Source organism: Leptonotus elevatus, chromosome 4 (assembly GCF_054856555.1).
Source record: "Leptonotus elevatus isolate MCC_2025b chromosome 4, RoL_Lele_1.0, whole genome shotgun sequence".
Classification (NCBI taxonomy): Eukaryota; Metazoa; Chordata; class Actinopteri; order Syngnathiformes; family Syngnathidae; genus Leptonotus; species Leptonotus elevatus.
This window is the reverse complement of record NC_141242.1, coordinates 12,010,469-12,026,046: the sequence shown is the minus strand read 5'-3', so window position 1 is coordinate 12,026,046 and position 15,578 is coordinate 12,010,469. Positions and strand designations below refer to the sequence as shown.

General features: G+C 39.0%; 1 protein-coding gene across 1 annotated transcript in view; it reads right to left on the bottom strand.

The window, feature by feature from the left end:
* LOC147175549 (PDZ domain-containing RING finger protein 4) overlaps positions 1-15,158 on the bottom strand; it is a 136,906-nt gene extending 121,748 nt beyond the window's left edge. Inside the window, exons 1-2 of the mRNA XM_086074813.1 lie at positions 14,785-15,158; positions 13,618-13,668 (exon numbers count right to left, since the gene is read on the bottom strand). Of these exons, the coding sequence (XP_085930939.1) occupies positions 13,618-13,668; positions 14,785-15,132 (399 nt within the window). The 5' untranslated portion in view covers positions 15,133-15,158. The remainder of the gene's footprint in view (positions 1-13,617; positions 13,669-14,784) is intronic.
* Between the last annotated feature and the right edge of the window lie 420 nt (positions 15,159-15,578).

Sequence of the window (15,578 nt, the reverse complement as noted above, 5' to 3'; positions counted from 1 at the left end):
ATTGGAATCAGCCCCAATTTCCTTAATTTTGGAGGATCAGTGATCGGCTGATCCCTTAAAATAAAACCGATTTTGTCCAACAATCTCATCTCCCTACAAAGATGTCTTAAAAAAGAACCCTTACTGTGTTCTTTTTTATTTGAGTAGTTGAACTTGAGTCAATCACCAGTGCACGCTCGTTTTGCTACATTGCTTCAAAATATAGTCAACTACACCCCACAGCCCTGTTTGTACAAACGCTATGCAAAAGTATGCTCATCCCTACTAGTAATCTATAAACGATGTTCATAGATTTGTCCAGACGGCAGCCATCCATCAGCAGTGTGACTCCCACTCTGTTGCCACCCTGACAGCGTGAACGTACGCGATCCGCGTTAGTCCCGGATAACTCAGAGGACCACCGGCTTTAGCCTAAGGCACATCAATCAGCAGGCTATCCAGCATCGGATTCTCACAAAACCTCCCCCATCAGACGTCGGCTGAGAGTGTATGAAGAACCCAGCGGACCCTGAGGAGAGCATCCCGGAGACGAGTGCTCTACACAGAGTAAACAGACTCGTAAAATCCACATAGAAGAGCCAATTATGCCAGGAACCTGACATCTTGTCGTAAAACCTACAGCAGGTCGTAACTATCGGACAGAGCGTGAAATACAGCCAGTTGTTATCGCCGCCCATTTGTGGCGATTAAAAGCCACCCCTGAGACCTGTGGTGCCGGGTAAGGAGGGCATTGTGAATGCCTCGTCTCATCATATGGCACAGCTCCGGGAGGCCTCCAGAGGGATCTGCCAGTGCCAGGCAAGCCGCCGTGCGAACGGCTGATTTATCGCCGGCCGGCCACAGCTAATGCACCAGGCTCTCCAGGTTGGCCCACATTAATAGAAACCTGCTTTATTATCACCCATACTGGCATCCAAGACTGAGCAGCTTGTATTATTCATAAGATCCCCCACATTTCCACATCCAAACATGAGATACATTATGCAGAGTGCAAACGCAGGTCTGATTCATGGCCTTTTTGTTGTATACAAACATGCACATTGATAAGATGGAAGGATCTTTCAAATATCATAGCTTTAAAATGCAGACGCAAAGAGAAAATATGAGGGGAAAATACAGATACACAAGGGTAAACTGGTATAAAAATTCTATGAGTGCAAAACCAAAATGATGAATCACGCTGCCTCGTCCTCCAAAAGGTAGCTAAGTCAAGACAAAGAGAATGGCAAATGATGGAATCGCTCCATATTGAAAGTTGGAAGGGTGAGAACGACTCGCTTACTCTCGCCGTCTTTGTGGATTTCCATGCACAAAACAAACACTGACTGATGTGCACTGCTCTTCCCATTTGTTCCAGCGCGCATCAGCTCAAGCCAATTACACCAGCCAGTAAACAATAAGAGTAAAAGCTGTGTGTAACAGCTTACAGGCAGCGGTCTGATTCTGACATGGATTGCAGCCAACACTCCATTCCATTTTCACCGGGACAGTCCAGGGTTTTTTTGCCTTGGGTCCGGTATCCGCCAACCTTATTGTTTTGTTCCGAAATTAGGCAAGTCTCATGCTCACGTCCCATTTTTTTGCCATATGTCTGTCAATCACACAGTTGTCATAGTGATTCATATGACAAACCCATTAAAAAGGGAATTTACAGTAACTGTTAAATTCCTTCCTAGTTACTTCCAAGTTTACGTTTGCGCTCTCGTTCGCATCCGCATCTAATCGGTAGAAGGCGTGTTTGCGTTATATCGGAACTAGCACTACTTCCTGCTTCCGTGTCGAAGAATCATGAGATATGTAGTCTTACTGCTGTGGTCGCGGGTGGTCAGAGTTAACGCAAGCTGAGCTTTTCTGGTAGCAGTTTCCAATAGCTGCCGAGACCGAGCAAAAAAGATTTGATAATGGTGAGTGCATTGACTTGTTTAGGCAATATCAACAAAGATAGCATTTAGCATTAGCTGAATTACCCCCCCCCCCCCACACACACACACACTCCCCCGACCAAATTACATTGACCGAATTACCGCCCATTTTTACACAGCTCTAACATCTTACATATTCTTTATTTTCTTCTCATATTTGCTGCACGCAAACTTTCAAAAACACACACTTTTTTCAGTAAACACTCCCCGATTGTGCTCATCAGTAACCTGTGAGCATCTGAGGCTCTGATAGCCCGGCAGTATTGATTCCACTGTGCAGCAGTACTCAGCGGCCATTTGTAGTGATGAGGGAAGACAATGGCAGCCAAATCATCGCCGGCATTCATTAGGAGGGTAAGAGGAGGAAACCAATGAGCGAGAGTCTATTGAAAGTTAATCAACAGCTGTTGCAGACTAATAGGAGGAAAGCCAATTTGTCTTCTGGTTCTCCCAGAGGCTCAATCGAGCCAGCGGAAGCTTTTTCAACAAGTAAGAATCCTTGTTTCCCCATCTAGAGTTCAAATTGCGGGTCTGTGGAGAGAAACATTTGTTGATCCAGCCCGTCCACTAGCCCGTTTATGTTATATATTACGGGTGAGAATTGGATCAACAAGAGTATGCAAAGCAAATGAAGCGCAACTGATTTCATTCCTTCAAAGCAGCCAGCAGAAGGGGCAATTATTTTATAGCCTCAACAGCAATGAAGTGCCTCTTTGGATTGGGATTTTGCTTAGGAACTTTTGTTTTCTTTCTTTGTTCGATTTCTTCAAATGCTCAGGAAACGTGCTATGATGCAACTTTCAAGCCACTGTTAAGAGAGATTACTCCTGATCAAGGTTTATGAAAGGAAAGGAGACATTTGCTAACTATAAGCCTTTACGGCAGAAGCTGAGGTCACTAACTGATGGTCTACAGTCCAGGTCTAGAGCTATAAGATATCCTATGCTGACCCAGACCTACAGCCAAAATAGACAAATTCAAATATTAAAAACCTGACAACTCAACTGAAATAAATGTCAAGAGTGCTGATTCTTCATGATTGCACTTTCACTTTTGCATCCATGTAGCAATGTGAATAAAATGATTAGTTTTAAACAGGGACGGGCGTGTACTGATACCAGGTACTATTTCAAGGTATTGTTACTCGTTGACGGCGGCTGTCCTCTTGTGACTATTTTATTATTAGAAACTAGAAATGAAAAATTAGAAGAATAGATCATTTACATTAATTTCTCTGCAATTTTAAGGGAAAATGCTATCATAGGATAAATAGGTCTATCTTTAAAATCATCTGCCACTGTTTTTTGGAGGGGAAATGTTATGTATCAAAAGTACGAATGGTATTGAGGAAAAAGTGGCATCAAACATCCCTACAATACATGTTAATATATGTGATTCTTTTAAACACAAAGTTAAATCATTTTACTCTCCAGATAAACATAAAAGCTGAATTTGTTCAATACTTACGATCACAAATCATAATGTGTGGTCAACACCGAGTTCGTCTGAGCCCCGGACTCCATGATTGTGACATGAAACTTAAGGATAGCTTTTAGCTAAGGGTGTCAAAATGATCGCGTTAATATTGTGTTAACGTGAAGTGCCTTACGGTACCAATTTTCTACTAAGGGAATTCCAGTCGCAACGTAGCAGAAACGTCAACATCAAAGTTACCCAATAGAAATGCACTGTACTGCACTGGAGCTAAAATACACAATGTTTAAGGTGCAGAATGTTCGAGTGGAGGAGCCTTTTGGACTGTGTAGCACTTCCACCGGCTCGCCGCTTTGACAGAACGCACCCGGTAAGTGCCGGTGTTAGCAATTAGCAAAGAGCTAGGTTGCTACAGCTCTCCAAGAGATGTCCACTCTCAAACCCTGTGAGAGCCAAGTCCCGAATGGATGCCGTCTTGTCACTTGGAGTGATTTCAAGCCACTTTAGCTTTTGATGCGAGGCGTATTTTTTTCAGCTACTTTAGAAAATAGCTAGTAAGGGTAACACATTGATAACGTTTTCTGGTTCGTTTACAATGCGCATCCGAGAACTTCAGCATTCATCGTCGTTTAAAGGAGTCACTGTAGCACAATTTAGCAGTAATACATTAAATTTAGCAGTAATAAATTAAATAACAATGCATATATTTGTGGGGACTGGGGTCAAGTTGTTTTTTTGTTTTTACAATTTTAATAATGTGCAGAATTTCACAAGTTACTTCATTTTAAAAAATTATCAGATCTTAATATTAAAAGAAAAATGCACTGAGCTGTCATTTCTTCACACTTATATGTTAACAAGAGTATGATAATTAGAAGAAGAATCTTGATATAAATTAAGATATAAAATGCGCAATTAATTTGCGATTACTCGTGAGTTAATTATTGAAGTCATGAGATAAGTTAAGATTTTAAAAAATTATCGAATGACACCTCTACTTTTAGCTAACTTGGAACAGACCTCTAAAGCTTGCGCTGTTGCCAGAAACAAATAGAAAGTGTCTCACAACTCACTCTCAAAACAATACAAATGACAAGGAGAAAAGTTTGCAAGTGTAATGTAGTTACCAGACAAGCTAAAAGTTAGCCTAGCATATTATACTAATGCACTTTCTTCTGTTTTTGTTTTCCAAACAGTCTGAATGCCCCAAGGCACCATGCTGCCTCTCACAGGTCAGTCTTGGCACTACGAAGCACTTCTGGTTAGTCGGTGGAGACTCACAATTGTCAGTGGAGAATCAGATGTTGTGTTGCACCACACATTATAGGAGCAGTAAGCACACATTTTTTTTTCCCCTTGTCTTGTCGGTCGATAGTCTCTCCACTTGAAAAAAAAAAAAGGGTTAAGATGTACGTGTATGCCGCTTTAACAACACGATGCAATAGGAAAAGACAGTTTAAAGAAATATTGCAAAAGTGCGTCTTTTATACATATGAAAGTAAAATGTTTGCTTTTCAACCCCCCCCCCAAGCAGTGGACAAAGGTTATTAAACGCTAGAAGAGGATGCTGACCAGCACAGTTTGCACTTAACAAGACCCAAAGGAAGTATCCATGATTATAAAATTGTCTGGTCCCGGAGAAAGGGAGAGTGGGGCTGTAAGAAAACAGGAGCAAAACAAATAAAATAGTAATGATTAAGCTTGGCAATTTATTGTTCACTATATGAGAAATTTCCACTCGAGGTTTATTAACTTGCTTGTTCTAGATTCTTGCAGCTCGCTTATTACTTCATGTATATGTGTAACATTGTCATCAAGGGCGTCATCAAATGGAGAGTAGTTTTTGTTAGTCATTCAATCTCGAGCAGTTTTATCATACAGCGGTTAACAACACTTTATACTTGTCTGACAATTATATAATGCTTATAGTCATTATGGTTGCGGTTCAGCCTCAGCTGATTTTAGGTAAGGGCGGGGTTCTTCACCCTGGCCTGGACTGGTCGTCATTCAATTGCAGTGCAAACACAAACAATCATTCATACTCACATTCATGTCTTGGGTTAATTTATAGTCTTTTATTAAAATAACAAACATTTTTTGAGTAATGTGTAAGAGCTGCTAATGTTTTATAACTTGACAAACAAACACCTAAATTATTTCTTGACCGATTTAGTAAGATGTAGTATTTGCATGGTTCTACTAACCTTGGAATCAGTAAAGAAGAGGTGGTAGTGCTTAATATCCACAGTGTGACTTTCCTGCCATCTGCTGGATAAATGACATTATTACACTTGATACATTCTGGTCTGATTGCAGTAGGGAGTACACTAACTTCATGTGCACCTGCATCTCACACAACACTTTGCCCCACTGCCTCTTAAGCTTCTGCTCAAATTAAATTTGACTAGCAAAAATTCCATGTGTGAAACCCTGATCCAATCTGTAGCGCCAAGGCCAGATGGAGGGAGGTCTCGCCATCAACACTGCTACTGTGACCTCAACAAGCTGACTGAACACCATTGGCCGCACTGCGATCCAATACATCTGCCTCTCTGACTGTCAGACAATCACACACACACACACACACACACACCCACACACACACACACACGTGCGGCATGCAACAACATAGCAGGGAGCAGTTAGCGGGAAATGAAGCAGAGAATGATGACACAGTGCCCTGCGAAATCACATGTTTGTGCCCGGACTTTTTCTGGCCAGAGTTCGATAAGATGGAACACTGTGGTTATACAGTAGTGGATTAGACATAAAGAGAGTCCTCTGTTTACAACAGGGTTGCGTTCCTATACCCAAAGTTGTAAAGAAGTTGGAATGTGATGTTGTCCATTACTCTCTAGAAGAGTCAATAGCTGTATCAGGATTGTATTTCAAATTATACACCTAACATGTTGGATATTGTACTACTTTCCTACCTAACCTGATTTAAATACTGTGTAGTGTGTTGACTTGGCAAGTACTTAGCAAAATTCATACGGCATTTCCCTTAAGACTGTTTTTGATTCTCAATAAAACAAAAGGAACACAAGAGCAAGGCAACTCAGAGAGGCTCGTTGTGATTCCGTGTTTTGGCGGGCGCTACTATGCTAGCGTTTGCTAATACCCTAGATGCACCTGGCTTATTACACAGTCTTATCCCTCTCCTCAACGCCTCCCTGCTTGTCTACTGCTGTACAATTGTTTCCCTTATTATACAGTAGCCTCTATCCGCTTGTAATTAATCCTTAATGTCAACAAGAGAAGAGGAAGTCATTAATTCAGCTGCTGATGAATGTTCATACAAAACCAGCATTATATGACAGCATGAATATTTTTAGAACAACACTCTTAACAGGGTTACTACAGGGAAGATTCTGGTAAAAAACATTTAGTCAGTCCAGTTTTTTTTCTCTCTTATAGGTCACGTAATGAAAGGAATGCAAAACAGAAGAGTCCATCTCATTCAGCTTATTTAAAAATGTAAAGACATTGCCAACTGACAACCCAAATTTGTCAACATGAATCCCTGTAGTAAACAGAAAAAAAACAAAAAAAACACACAAGCTAAAAAGTGAAGATCTGTTGGTATTGGACGCCCTGTCCTGCAATAAAATCTGTTAGTTGAAGCCCGACATTACTCTCGCTACCATTTAAACACATTCTGATGGCAAACCTCAAAACCGTACCGTGGCGCTCCGTTACGGTCGCTGGCAGTTGATGGTTCAGTGCGCTACATTTCCCCCTGTACTGCGCAATAAAACTGAGCGTTTAAAGCATGAATAAAATGGAATTAAAAACATTACGAGGTTGGATTTGGATGACTAACGAATGTTTGATTTCAAGTCATGGTTCGTTCGAGGTTGCAGCGTTTCCTAAACGTTCTCTAAACAGTCTTAATGGTTTCATAGAAATTGTCATTCAAAATTTCCTTGAGACAATAAAGACCACTAAGATTGTTTAGAGAATATTTTGGAAAAGCTACGACCTTGAACGAACCCCGACGTGAAATGAACAATTGCTCGCATCGCAAATGTTCATCTCTCAGTGGGATACGAGTGTTGTAAAAACCACAGAGTTCTACTGCAGGGTTTCCCCCAGCGTTTTATTAGCCTGGCGACCCGCCAGGCTTTGCCTAACCACCCCATTACGCACTCGTTTTGTCGTTGACGAATGGCGACTAGAAATCGCTGGATGTCGGTTAGCCTGCAAGCGTTCCGTCCGTCATTTGATTTATCTCCACTTGTTGCTGGTATCGTCCACTCGCATTGGGGTCAAGTGGTAGCACTGAACAAGATGCAACAGATGGCGTGGAACAGTAAGACGTTATCCACCAACAGAAAGATGTTCGGCCGTTGTTATTGTTGCAAAGCACGGTTCTCTATAATGATTTGACCGCAGACGTGGCAAATCCAGGTCCAGAAAGTAAAAACCCTGCCACAGTTTGGCTTTAGTCTCAGGTGCTAGTTAGCTAGCTCCCATGGTGCTAGTTTACCTGCTAGCCAGCTAGCTAGCACCAGAGGCTAAAGCCAAACTGTGGCAGGGTTTTTAACTTTCTGGACCTGGATTTGGCCACCTCTGCTTGACACCATCATTCTAATTTTCTTGTAATGAACCTCGGGGAGATCAGATGGTCCTTGTTAATTTCCAAAGGTGTCGTGCCAATGACTAAACAACCCCACAGCGATGGAATCAGATGGGAATACCAGAACTGACTGTCTGTTCCCACTTATTTAGTTGATGAATCAACTTGAGAACAAGCCATGTGGTCATCCCACAACCAGATTGAAGGGGGGGGGGGGGGGGGGGGGTTGCGCTAAAGCTGCATGAGAGCTCTTCAAATTGTTGACTTGAATTGTATCGGGGGAGCCTGGGCCAGCTGTGAGTATTAAAAAATGTCAACGGGCCATAAAATAACCTGGGAAGTGCATCAAGTTTGAAAAGCAAACAAGACCAACAAGCTAAGCGTTCCCCGTCTGAGGTCGGTGAGATGACGAATTGCTACAGTCGCTAAGCGCTTCCTGTATCAGAGAGTAGTTGTAGTACATCTCATGTCTAACATTTTGAGATTTAGAGGGAACCATGGCCAATTACAGTGGTGATTAAAACAAAAACACAGTTAATTTTGTAAATGTACGTATAAACATATATAAATGAGCCTACATTAGCACAACATATTGAAATCTCGGATAAAATGTATTTGCACAATCTGGGCCAGATTTGGAGTCAAACCATGCTGACGCAAATTTATATGCCCAAGAAAATTACCACGATGTCATCGTGTGAAATCTTACCGGCATTAAATGCAAACATCCTTTCCGGCGTTAAAAACGATACCGACACAAACTTGCTTAATCTATTAAACATATAGTATATTCTGTAGCCCAAAATCGTGTATGTAAACAAGTAAAGGAGAAAAACAGATATGACTGTAAAAACATAAACTCTTAGCTGGGAAACATCAAGATGCAATTTAAATTATTCACACACAAAAAAATAGAAATGCATGGTCGCAGATCCAAGATGTATCCAACCGGTTGTTTATGGTTCTCTACATCAAATTTGTCATTGGCTCAAATAAAAAATGTATTCTATTAAAAAAAACGTCACCAAATTTGAAGAAATAGTCAACATTTTTGGCTCATGTTGACATCTCTAGTGACTGGCTGTAGCATCTGTACATTTGCTCTTGCCCTTTGGAGATTGTTACTGTTGTCTTTGACAGCGCTCAAAAAGTCTGTCATCAACTGTGTTTCCCTTAATTAATTTACTAGGTTGACGTGTCTATCTATTGCTAAAGATGTGTGCCTCCATTCAAAATACAGCCATATAAGGTCAGAGCGTTACCAAACATAACACATTATAAGCAAGATTATTATATTTACGTTATTTCGAAATGATGTAAACAAAAATGTAAGCCTAGGTTGAAGCTCCATTTCTCTAGCAAGCCTCCTCCAACTGCGTATCATGTGAATTTACCAGTGAGTGCCACCTGACCAGAGCCAGCAAAATAAAGGCAAATTCGCTAATGCTAATAACCCGTTGTACTATGTTACTGGTTTGGTCATTGTTTTCCAAAGTAAAAACAAATATTCCAAATGTCTTATTTTGATTCAACAGAAGATATTTAGTCTTCTTTCACGAAGGACTGCAGAAATCAGAGAGTGAACAATTACTGTTGATATGCTGAAATCACAGGATTTCCACAATTTAAAATAATAAAAATTCTCCAAACGATTACTCGATTATTAAAATAGTCGTTGATCAATTTGATCATCGATTACTCGACAAATTTTGACAGCTCTAATACATCACCAATGTGAGACAAATCGAAACTCGACAAGAAGCATTTACAAATATCCTTTCAAGAGGTAGTCAGTCAGCAAATTACCCAGAATGCCTCTTGCTACCACCATGGAGGTCTTGGAACATTTCATTGTTTCACACCTCCTGCCTAAATCAACAGTGCAGCGTGGTTAAACGGAACCCATGCCAACAGCAACATACCGTACGCAAACCTACATAGAAGTATTTGAGTGTAGAACCCTGACGGCGCTCGGCCTGTAATAATCCTGATGTCAGCATAATACGTTATTAGCCACACGCTTCGGAATAACACAACGTCTGCCAAACCAATGTCTATGAAAATGGGGGCAATGTGAGGTTAAACATGCCGCTGAGGAGGTGCGGCTCATCTAAGACCAATTTGTCCATAAATAATATGATATCATGTGCGTTCATGGAGGCTAAAATTGGCTTTAAGGGCTTTAAGGGCTTGACGTGCGCATGTGTCAGTAGAATTGGAGCGGAAATAGGAAATTGTGAGCCGGGGCGGTCCCTCGCACGCTTGAAGGATAAACAGCTGAGATGTAAATTCCCAGTCAAATGACAAACGGAGCAGAACGGGCGCAGACTGAGGCATTTCCAGGGAGCTCAGAAGCAGGACAGCAAGTTCCCAGCGTGCGACAGCTGATTATCGTTGGTAACAACCGAAAACCAACAATGAGCTGTAAACTGCTGCACAGAAGTCCCTTTGCAGGTGTTTTTCTACATTTCTGATGCATAAATAAATAATTCTCCGTTTGACTAAAACAATAGAAATCCCTGATTATTTGAGGGGTTGTTCAATCTTTGATTTCGACTTCCCTGACCTTTTTTTTTTGTAAAATCAATACAATGCTTGCTTTGATAAGAGTCTGGTGGTTTGGTCAAAAATTCATTGATAACTTGGCCTGGGGGGGGGGGGGTAGTGCTGTCATTATAAAATATTTTTTAAAAAATAAAATAAAATAAAAAAATAAAGAGCAATGATAATGACATTACCGAATGAACAATACTGAGATCTTTAGAAGAAAATAATAATAATAATAATTAAAAATAAATAAAAATAAAAAAAATAAACAATATTTTTAGAATCAATTAATCAATCGATTAATCGACTAATCGATTACTGTTTATTAACCAGTGATTGGTGTTTATTTCGTACTTTGTATTCGTATAGTGATTTTAAAAAAAAAAAAAAGAAGAGGGGATTGATGTTGTACTATGTTATCGGTTCGGTCATTGTTTTCCAAAGTATTAACAGATATTTGCAAATGTCTTATTTTGATTAAACACAGAAGATAGTCTTTTTTTATGAAGGACTACAGAGATCAGTGACCAATTACTGATGATATTCTCAAATCAGAAGATTTGGAAAAAAATGGCTTCAAAGGATTACTCAATTACTAAAAATCATTGTCGATTAACTTGATAGTCGATTACTTGTCAATTAATTTTGACGGCTATTAAAAAAAAAACATCCATCCATTAAAGTCTATTCATATAACATTTGTCTAGGAATAAATTGAGAATTTAATCTGTGATGACTCAACCTTAAAACTTCAATTTCCGATAATCTTGTTTTGACTGTTTTGTAAACTCAAGACAATAGAGCTCTTGCTTTGAGAATGAGAAACCAGAAATGATCTCTGGAAAAAGTTTTGCCACAACATGTTTGTTGTGACATGCTTTTCCAAAAAACATGTCACAACAAACACGTTTTGGATTAAAATGTGGATACTTTGGCCCTTTTGTGTTTGATATGCTCCAAAATCAATATGATTCTTGGTTTAGACACAAATAATCCATAATCTTTTGACGGCTACCAGCTCAAATTTGTCTGGGAGGGAAAGTGACAACTGTACTTCATTTTGAATACCCGACAAAATGAAACAAGGCAAGGTAGCCGGGCAGACAAATGCACTTCATTCAAGCGCAAATTTAAGGCTCTCCATGCTACAGATAGAAATTCAAAATTCAGAAATTCATTTCAAGGGCTTCAAGAAAAACACACAAATATTCAAGACACTTTTGCAAAAGGTCCAACCATGTCAAGATCTTTTGCGTCAATATAATGCAAATAAACCGAGCGTACGCAATCTATGGATGGCTTCAAAGCCAATTACAAAAATAAAACAACCTTCTGCTCCGACAAAAGTCATTATGCAAATCACACACGCACGCTCTTTAATCAGGACTTAATCAGAAGTCAGAACACTTGAGCTGATCTGCAGCAATAATTCGGCTAATACGAGATTTGGCTGCAATAAATGCTGGGAATTTATCAAACCAGAACTTTTTGGTTCTACATTGACATTGTTAAAAGCTATTTAATGTGCTTGACAACCAAATACATTGTTTGGGTTGGTAGTTTGATGTCCCATTTTGAACAGTTCTGCAACGTGAGACTAATCAAGAGTCCACAAGCATAATTATATTCGCACATGAAAAATCCAGAACATCAAACACCGCAATCTAATGAGTACTATGACGCAACACCAACTTTTGCACACAACAAAGTAACTATCCAGACATTGATATGTGATCTAATGAGAGAAAAAAAAACATCCCCCAAACTTCTTTCGCATACATTTGGATGGATGCCGCTAGCTTGGTTAGAACATGCAGGCTTAATCTTCAAAGTCAATATTTAGCCTGAGCGAAGTCAGCAGTTCAAAAATGGAACAAAAAGGCATCGAGTTTACACATTAAGGAGGCTGAAAGATTTTAAAAGATTCAAAATCACACAAAATAAACAACGGTGGCAAGTGGGCTAGTACTCATGAGGTGTGCAAGGAAGTCATTCTAAACAGCAACTACTTTTCAAAATGAGGAAATTCCGTACACTTGTTAGCAATTTATTAAGTATACACTGACAATCAACACCAAAAATACATTTTCCACCAGTGCTAGATATTGACAATACGGAAAAGCATTAAAGGGCAGTGAAGAGAGAGAGGAAAAAAAAGGTTTGGCAGGATTTTCACTTTATTTTCAGAATTCTGACTTTTTTCTCAGAATTCTGACTTTTTTCTCAGAATTCTCACTTTAAAGTGAGAATAATAGCAGCACTAATAAAGTGAGAATTCTGACTTTAAAGTTTAATTCTGACTTTAAAAAGAGAATTTTGAGATTAAACTGAGAATTCTGACTCTAAAGTGAGAATTGCGACTTTAAAGTCAGAATTCTGAGAATAATGTCAGAATTCTGATTTTAAATTTGAATTCTGACTTTAAAGTGAGAATTTTGAGATTAAACTGAGAATTCTGACTCTAAAGTGAGAATTGCGACTTTAAAGTCAGAATTCTGAGAATAATGTCAGAATTCTGACTTTAAATTTGAATTCTGACTTTAAAGTGAGAATTTTGAGATTTAAGTCAGAATTCTGAGAATAAAGTCAGAATCCTGCCAAACTTTTTTCTCTCTCGTCACTGGCTCTAATCCTCTTCTGTAATACAAAACAAGGAAAGCAGCAATTATTTTTTTTAAGGCCAATTGGTAAATATACCATTAAGAAAGAACAATATGGGCTCAATATTCTATCACAATATTTTTCTGAGATTATCGTTTCCTCCAAAAGGTTATGTTAACACACACAAAGTTGTTGATTGTGTCCGTGGAATTTTTATGCTATTTCCTTTTTATTCTGTCAAATTTAAGACCATGATTCTTCAAGTTTGACCATGAGGAGTGACCAAAATGGCCTCAAAATTATAATAATATTTGAATGTTTTTTTTTTTTTTTATATTTCCCCCTTTCATGGTCTTTGAGGATTTACATGTTAAAATAAGATTGCAACAACAATAAACAAATGGTGAAAATGGCAGTATCTATTAAAAGTGTGAATTATGATCGTTGTTAAAGCAGAATTTTATATATTTGATCTCATCCGAGCAGGGGTTTGCAAGTGCACCTAACACCGCATGTTCAGTGAAAATCAAATACCTGTGCTGCTTCGACTTGCTGTGATGATGTCATGTTGGTCCTCATATCCCCCTAACGAAAGATAAAATGTTACAATTTTGTACAAAAAGGGTCATTCCAGAATTAGAGGAAATGATGACCAACTTACAATTTCAACAAATAAAATAAACCAGCTGCTTTTAGCATGATTTTGTTCATGTCTCCTATGTTGAAACATTTTGTTTTCTTCCAGACAAAATTGTTAGTACGTAGTTTTGTCATCGCACCCTGGCACTAAGTAGTTTAATAGCCATTGAGTGCAAGAGGAAAAAAAAGGGAGTAATGCGACTAAGCAGACATTACATCATCTAGCAAATTACTCTGACCAAAGCTAAATTCCCTCTTGTATTTTTGGTCTTTTTTTCCCCCAGTGTTTTGGACCCATGCTGTAGACTAGGCCTTAAGTTTGACACCTGCTATTATTTTTGCTATTGCATTTTTGTATTGCAGAATTGCTTTGTTTTATTGTGCTATTATAAAATAGTTGATGCTTTCATTTTGAAGGATACAGGATAAGGTATTGTAGCTCTTACGGTGTGTTCACACAAAGGAAGGTTTAATAAAAGTTGGCACCTTTATTTCAACCAAGACTAGCTGACTTTAATCACACATTAGTAAAAAAAAAAAAAGTATTTAAAAAAAACATGAAAAAAATAAAATAAAATGCAAGTCTACCAATTTCCTACCACATGCTCATTATCAGAAAAAGATATTAAATTTGTTTGTTTGTGTTTACTGTTCAGTACAGCTACATTTTAGCTTAACCAGTTAGCATAACAGCTAACACAGCTAGCATATTCAGTGGCAAAAAAACAAACATCAGCATTGATTTGTAACTCTGTATTAGTATTCAAATACAATTTAACTTCCTTTATTCAGTTAAAGGCAATACTATACTGTATTTTTTATACATATTTTACATTTTATACATATTTCAATACTTTTTTAAATGTATGTTTTTCAGCCGCCTGGACATACAATGTTAATAGGGTTTAAGCAATGATGAATAAAATACCTCATTAATAGATAGATGGGTGAATCCAATTATATGATGATTTATAAACTGTTTTTCTTAAAAACAGTGGCGAAATCAATTCTGAAATAATCTCTTTAATTTCATACTGCTACGAATAGGTGACGAGAATGTACCTGGTAATGGTCAAACAGCTGCAGTGCAATGCTGTCCATGTGCACCAAACACTGGTGAAGCCTCCAAAGTTGATCCCCCGGCTGCTGCCCACCCTCCAGACCCAAGAACCGAGCTCGCTGCGCCCAAATTGCTCTTCTCTCCTCCAGGGCGCCTGTCAGCGCGAGCAGCTGGTCCACGCAGTCCGCCCCAGAGGCGCCCTCGCCGGGTAGATTTTGCCCGATTCCCTGCTGACAACTCCGGATGGTCGCCGAACTCGCCGGTTCCGTTTTCGTGTGCGGTTCCATCCTTTCGTCCGGGTTTGCCTCTGAGTGGTTTTGTCGGCAAAATGTGGAGCATTCGGCGCACATAGTTATTAGTTTGTCACGCTGCTTCCGCTCGGGACAAAGTTTGGACACTTTAGAAGGTTCGAAAGCGTTCGCAGTCGAGACGAGGCGGGAGAAATGTGACGTCATTGCGCTGACTCACCTTCACTTTCCACCTCTTTACTGCTCCTCATTCGAATTCTGACCCCACTTTTTGTCAACATTTTTACTCAAATATGTATATTTTTGTTTTATGTTTTAACGTCATTAACAGTACTTGAATAATACATAAAACTTAATTTATTTTTATATATTTAATCATTTATTTAATTTTTTTTGTCATGGAACTCGTGGTGTGATAGATAGATATATAGATAGACAGACAGACAGACAGACAGTATATATATATATATATTAGACGGAATTCTTTGGATTTCCCCATTGTTCAGCATATTGGCCGATCCAATGACAACAATGAAGATGGATAGTTG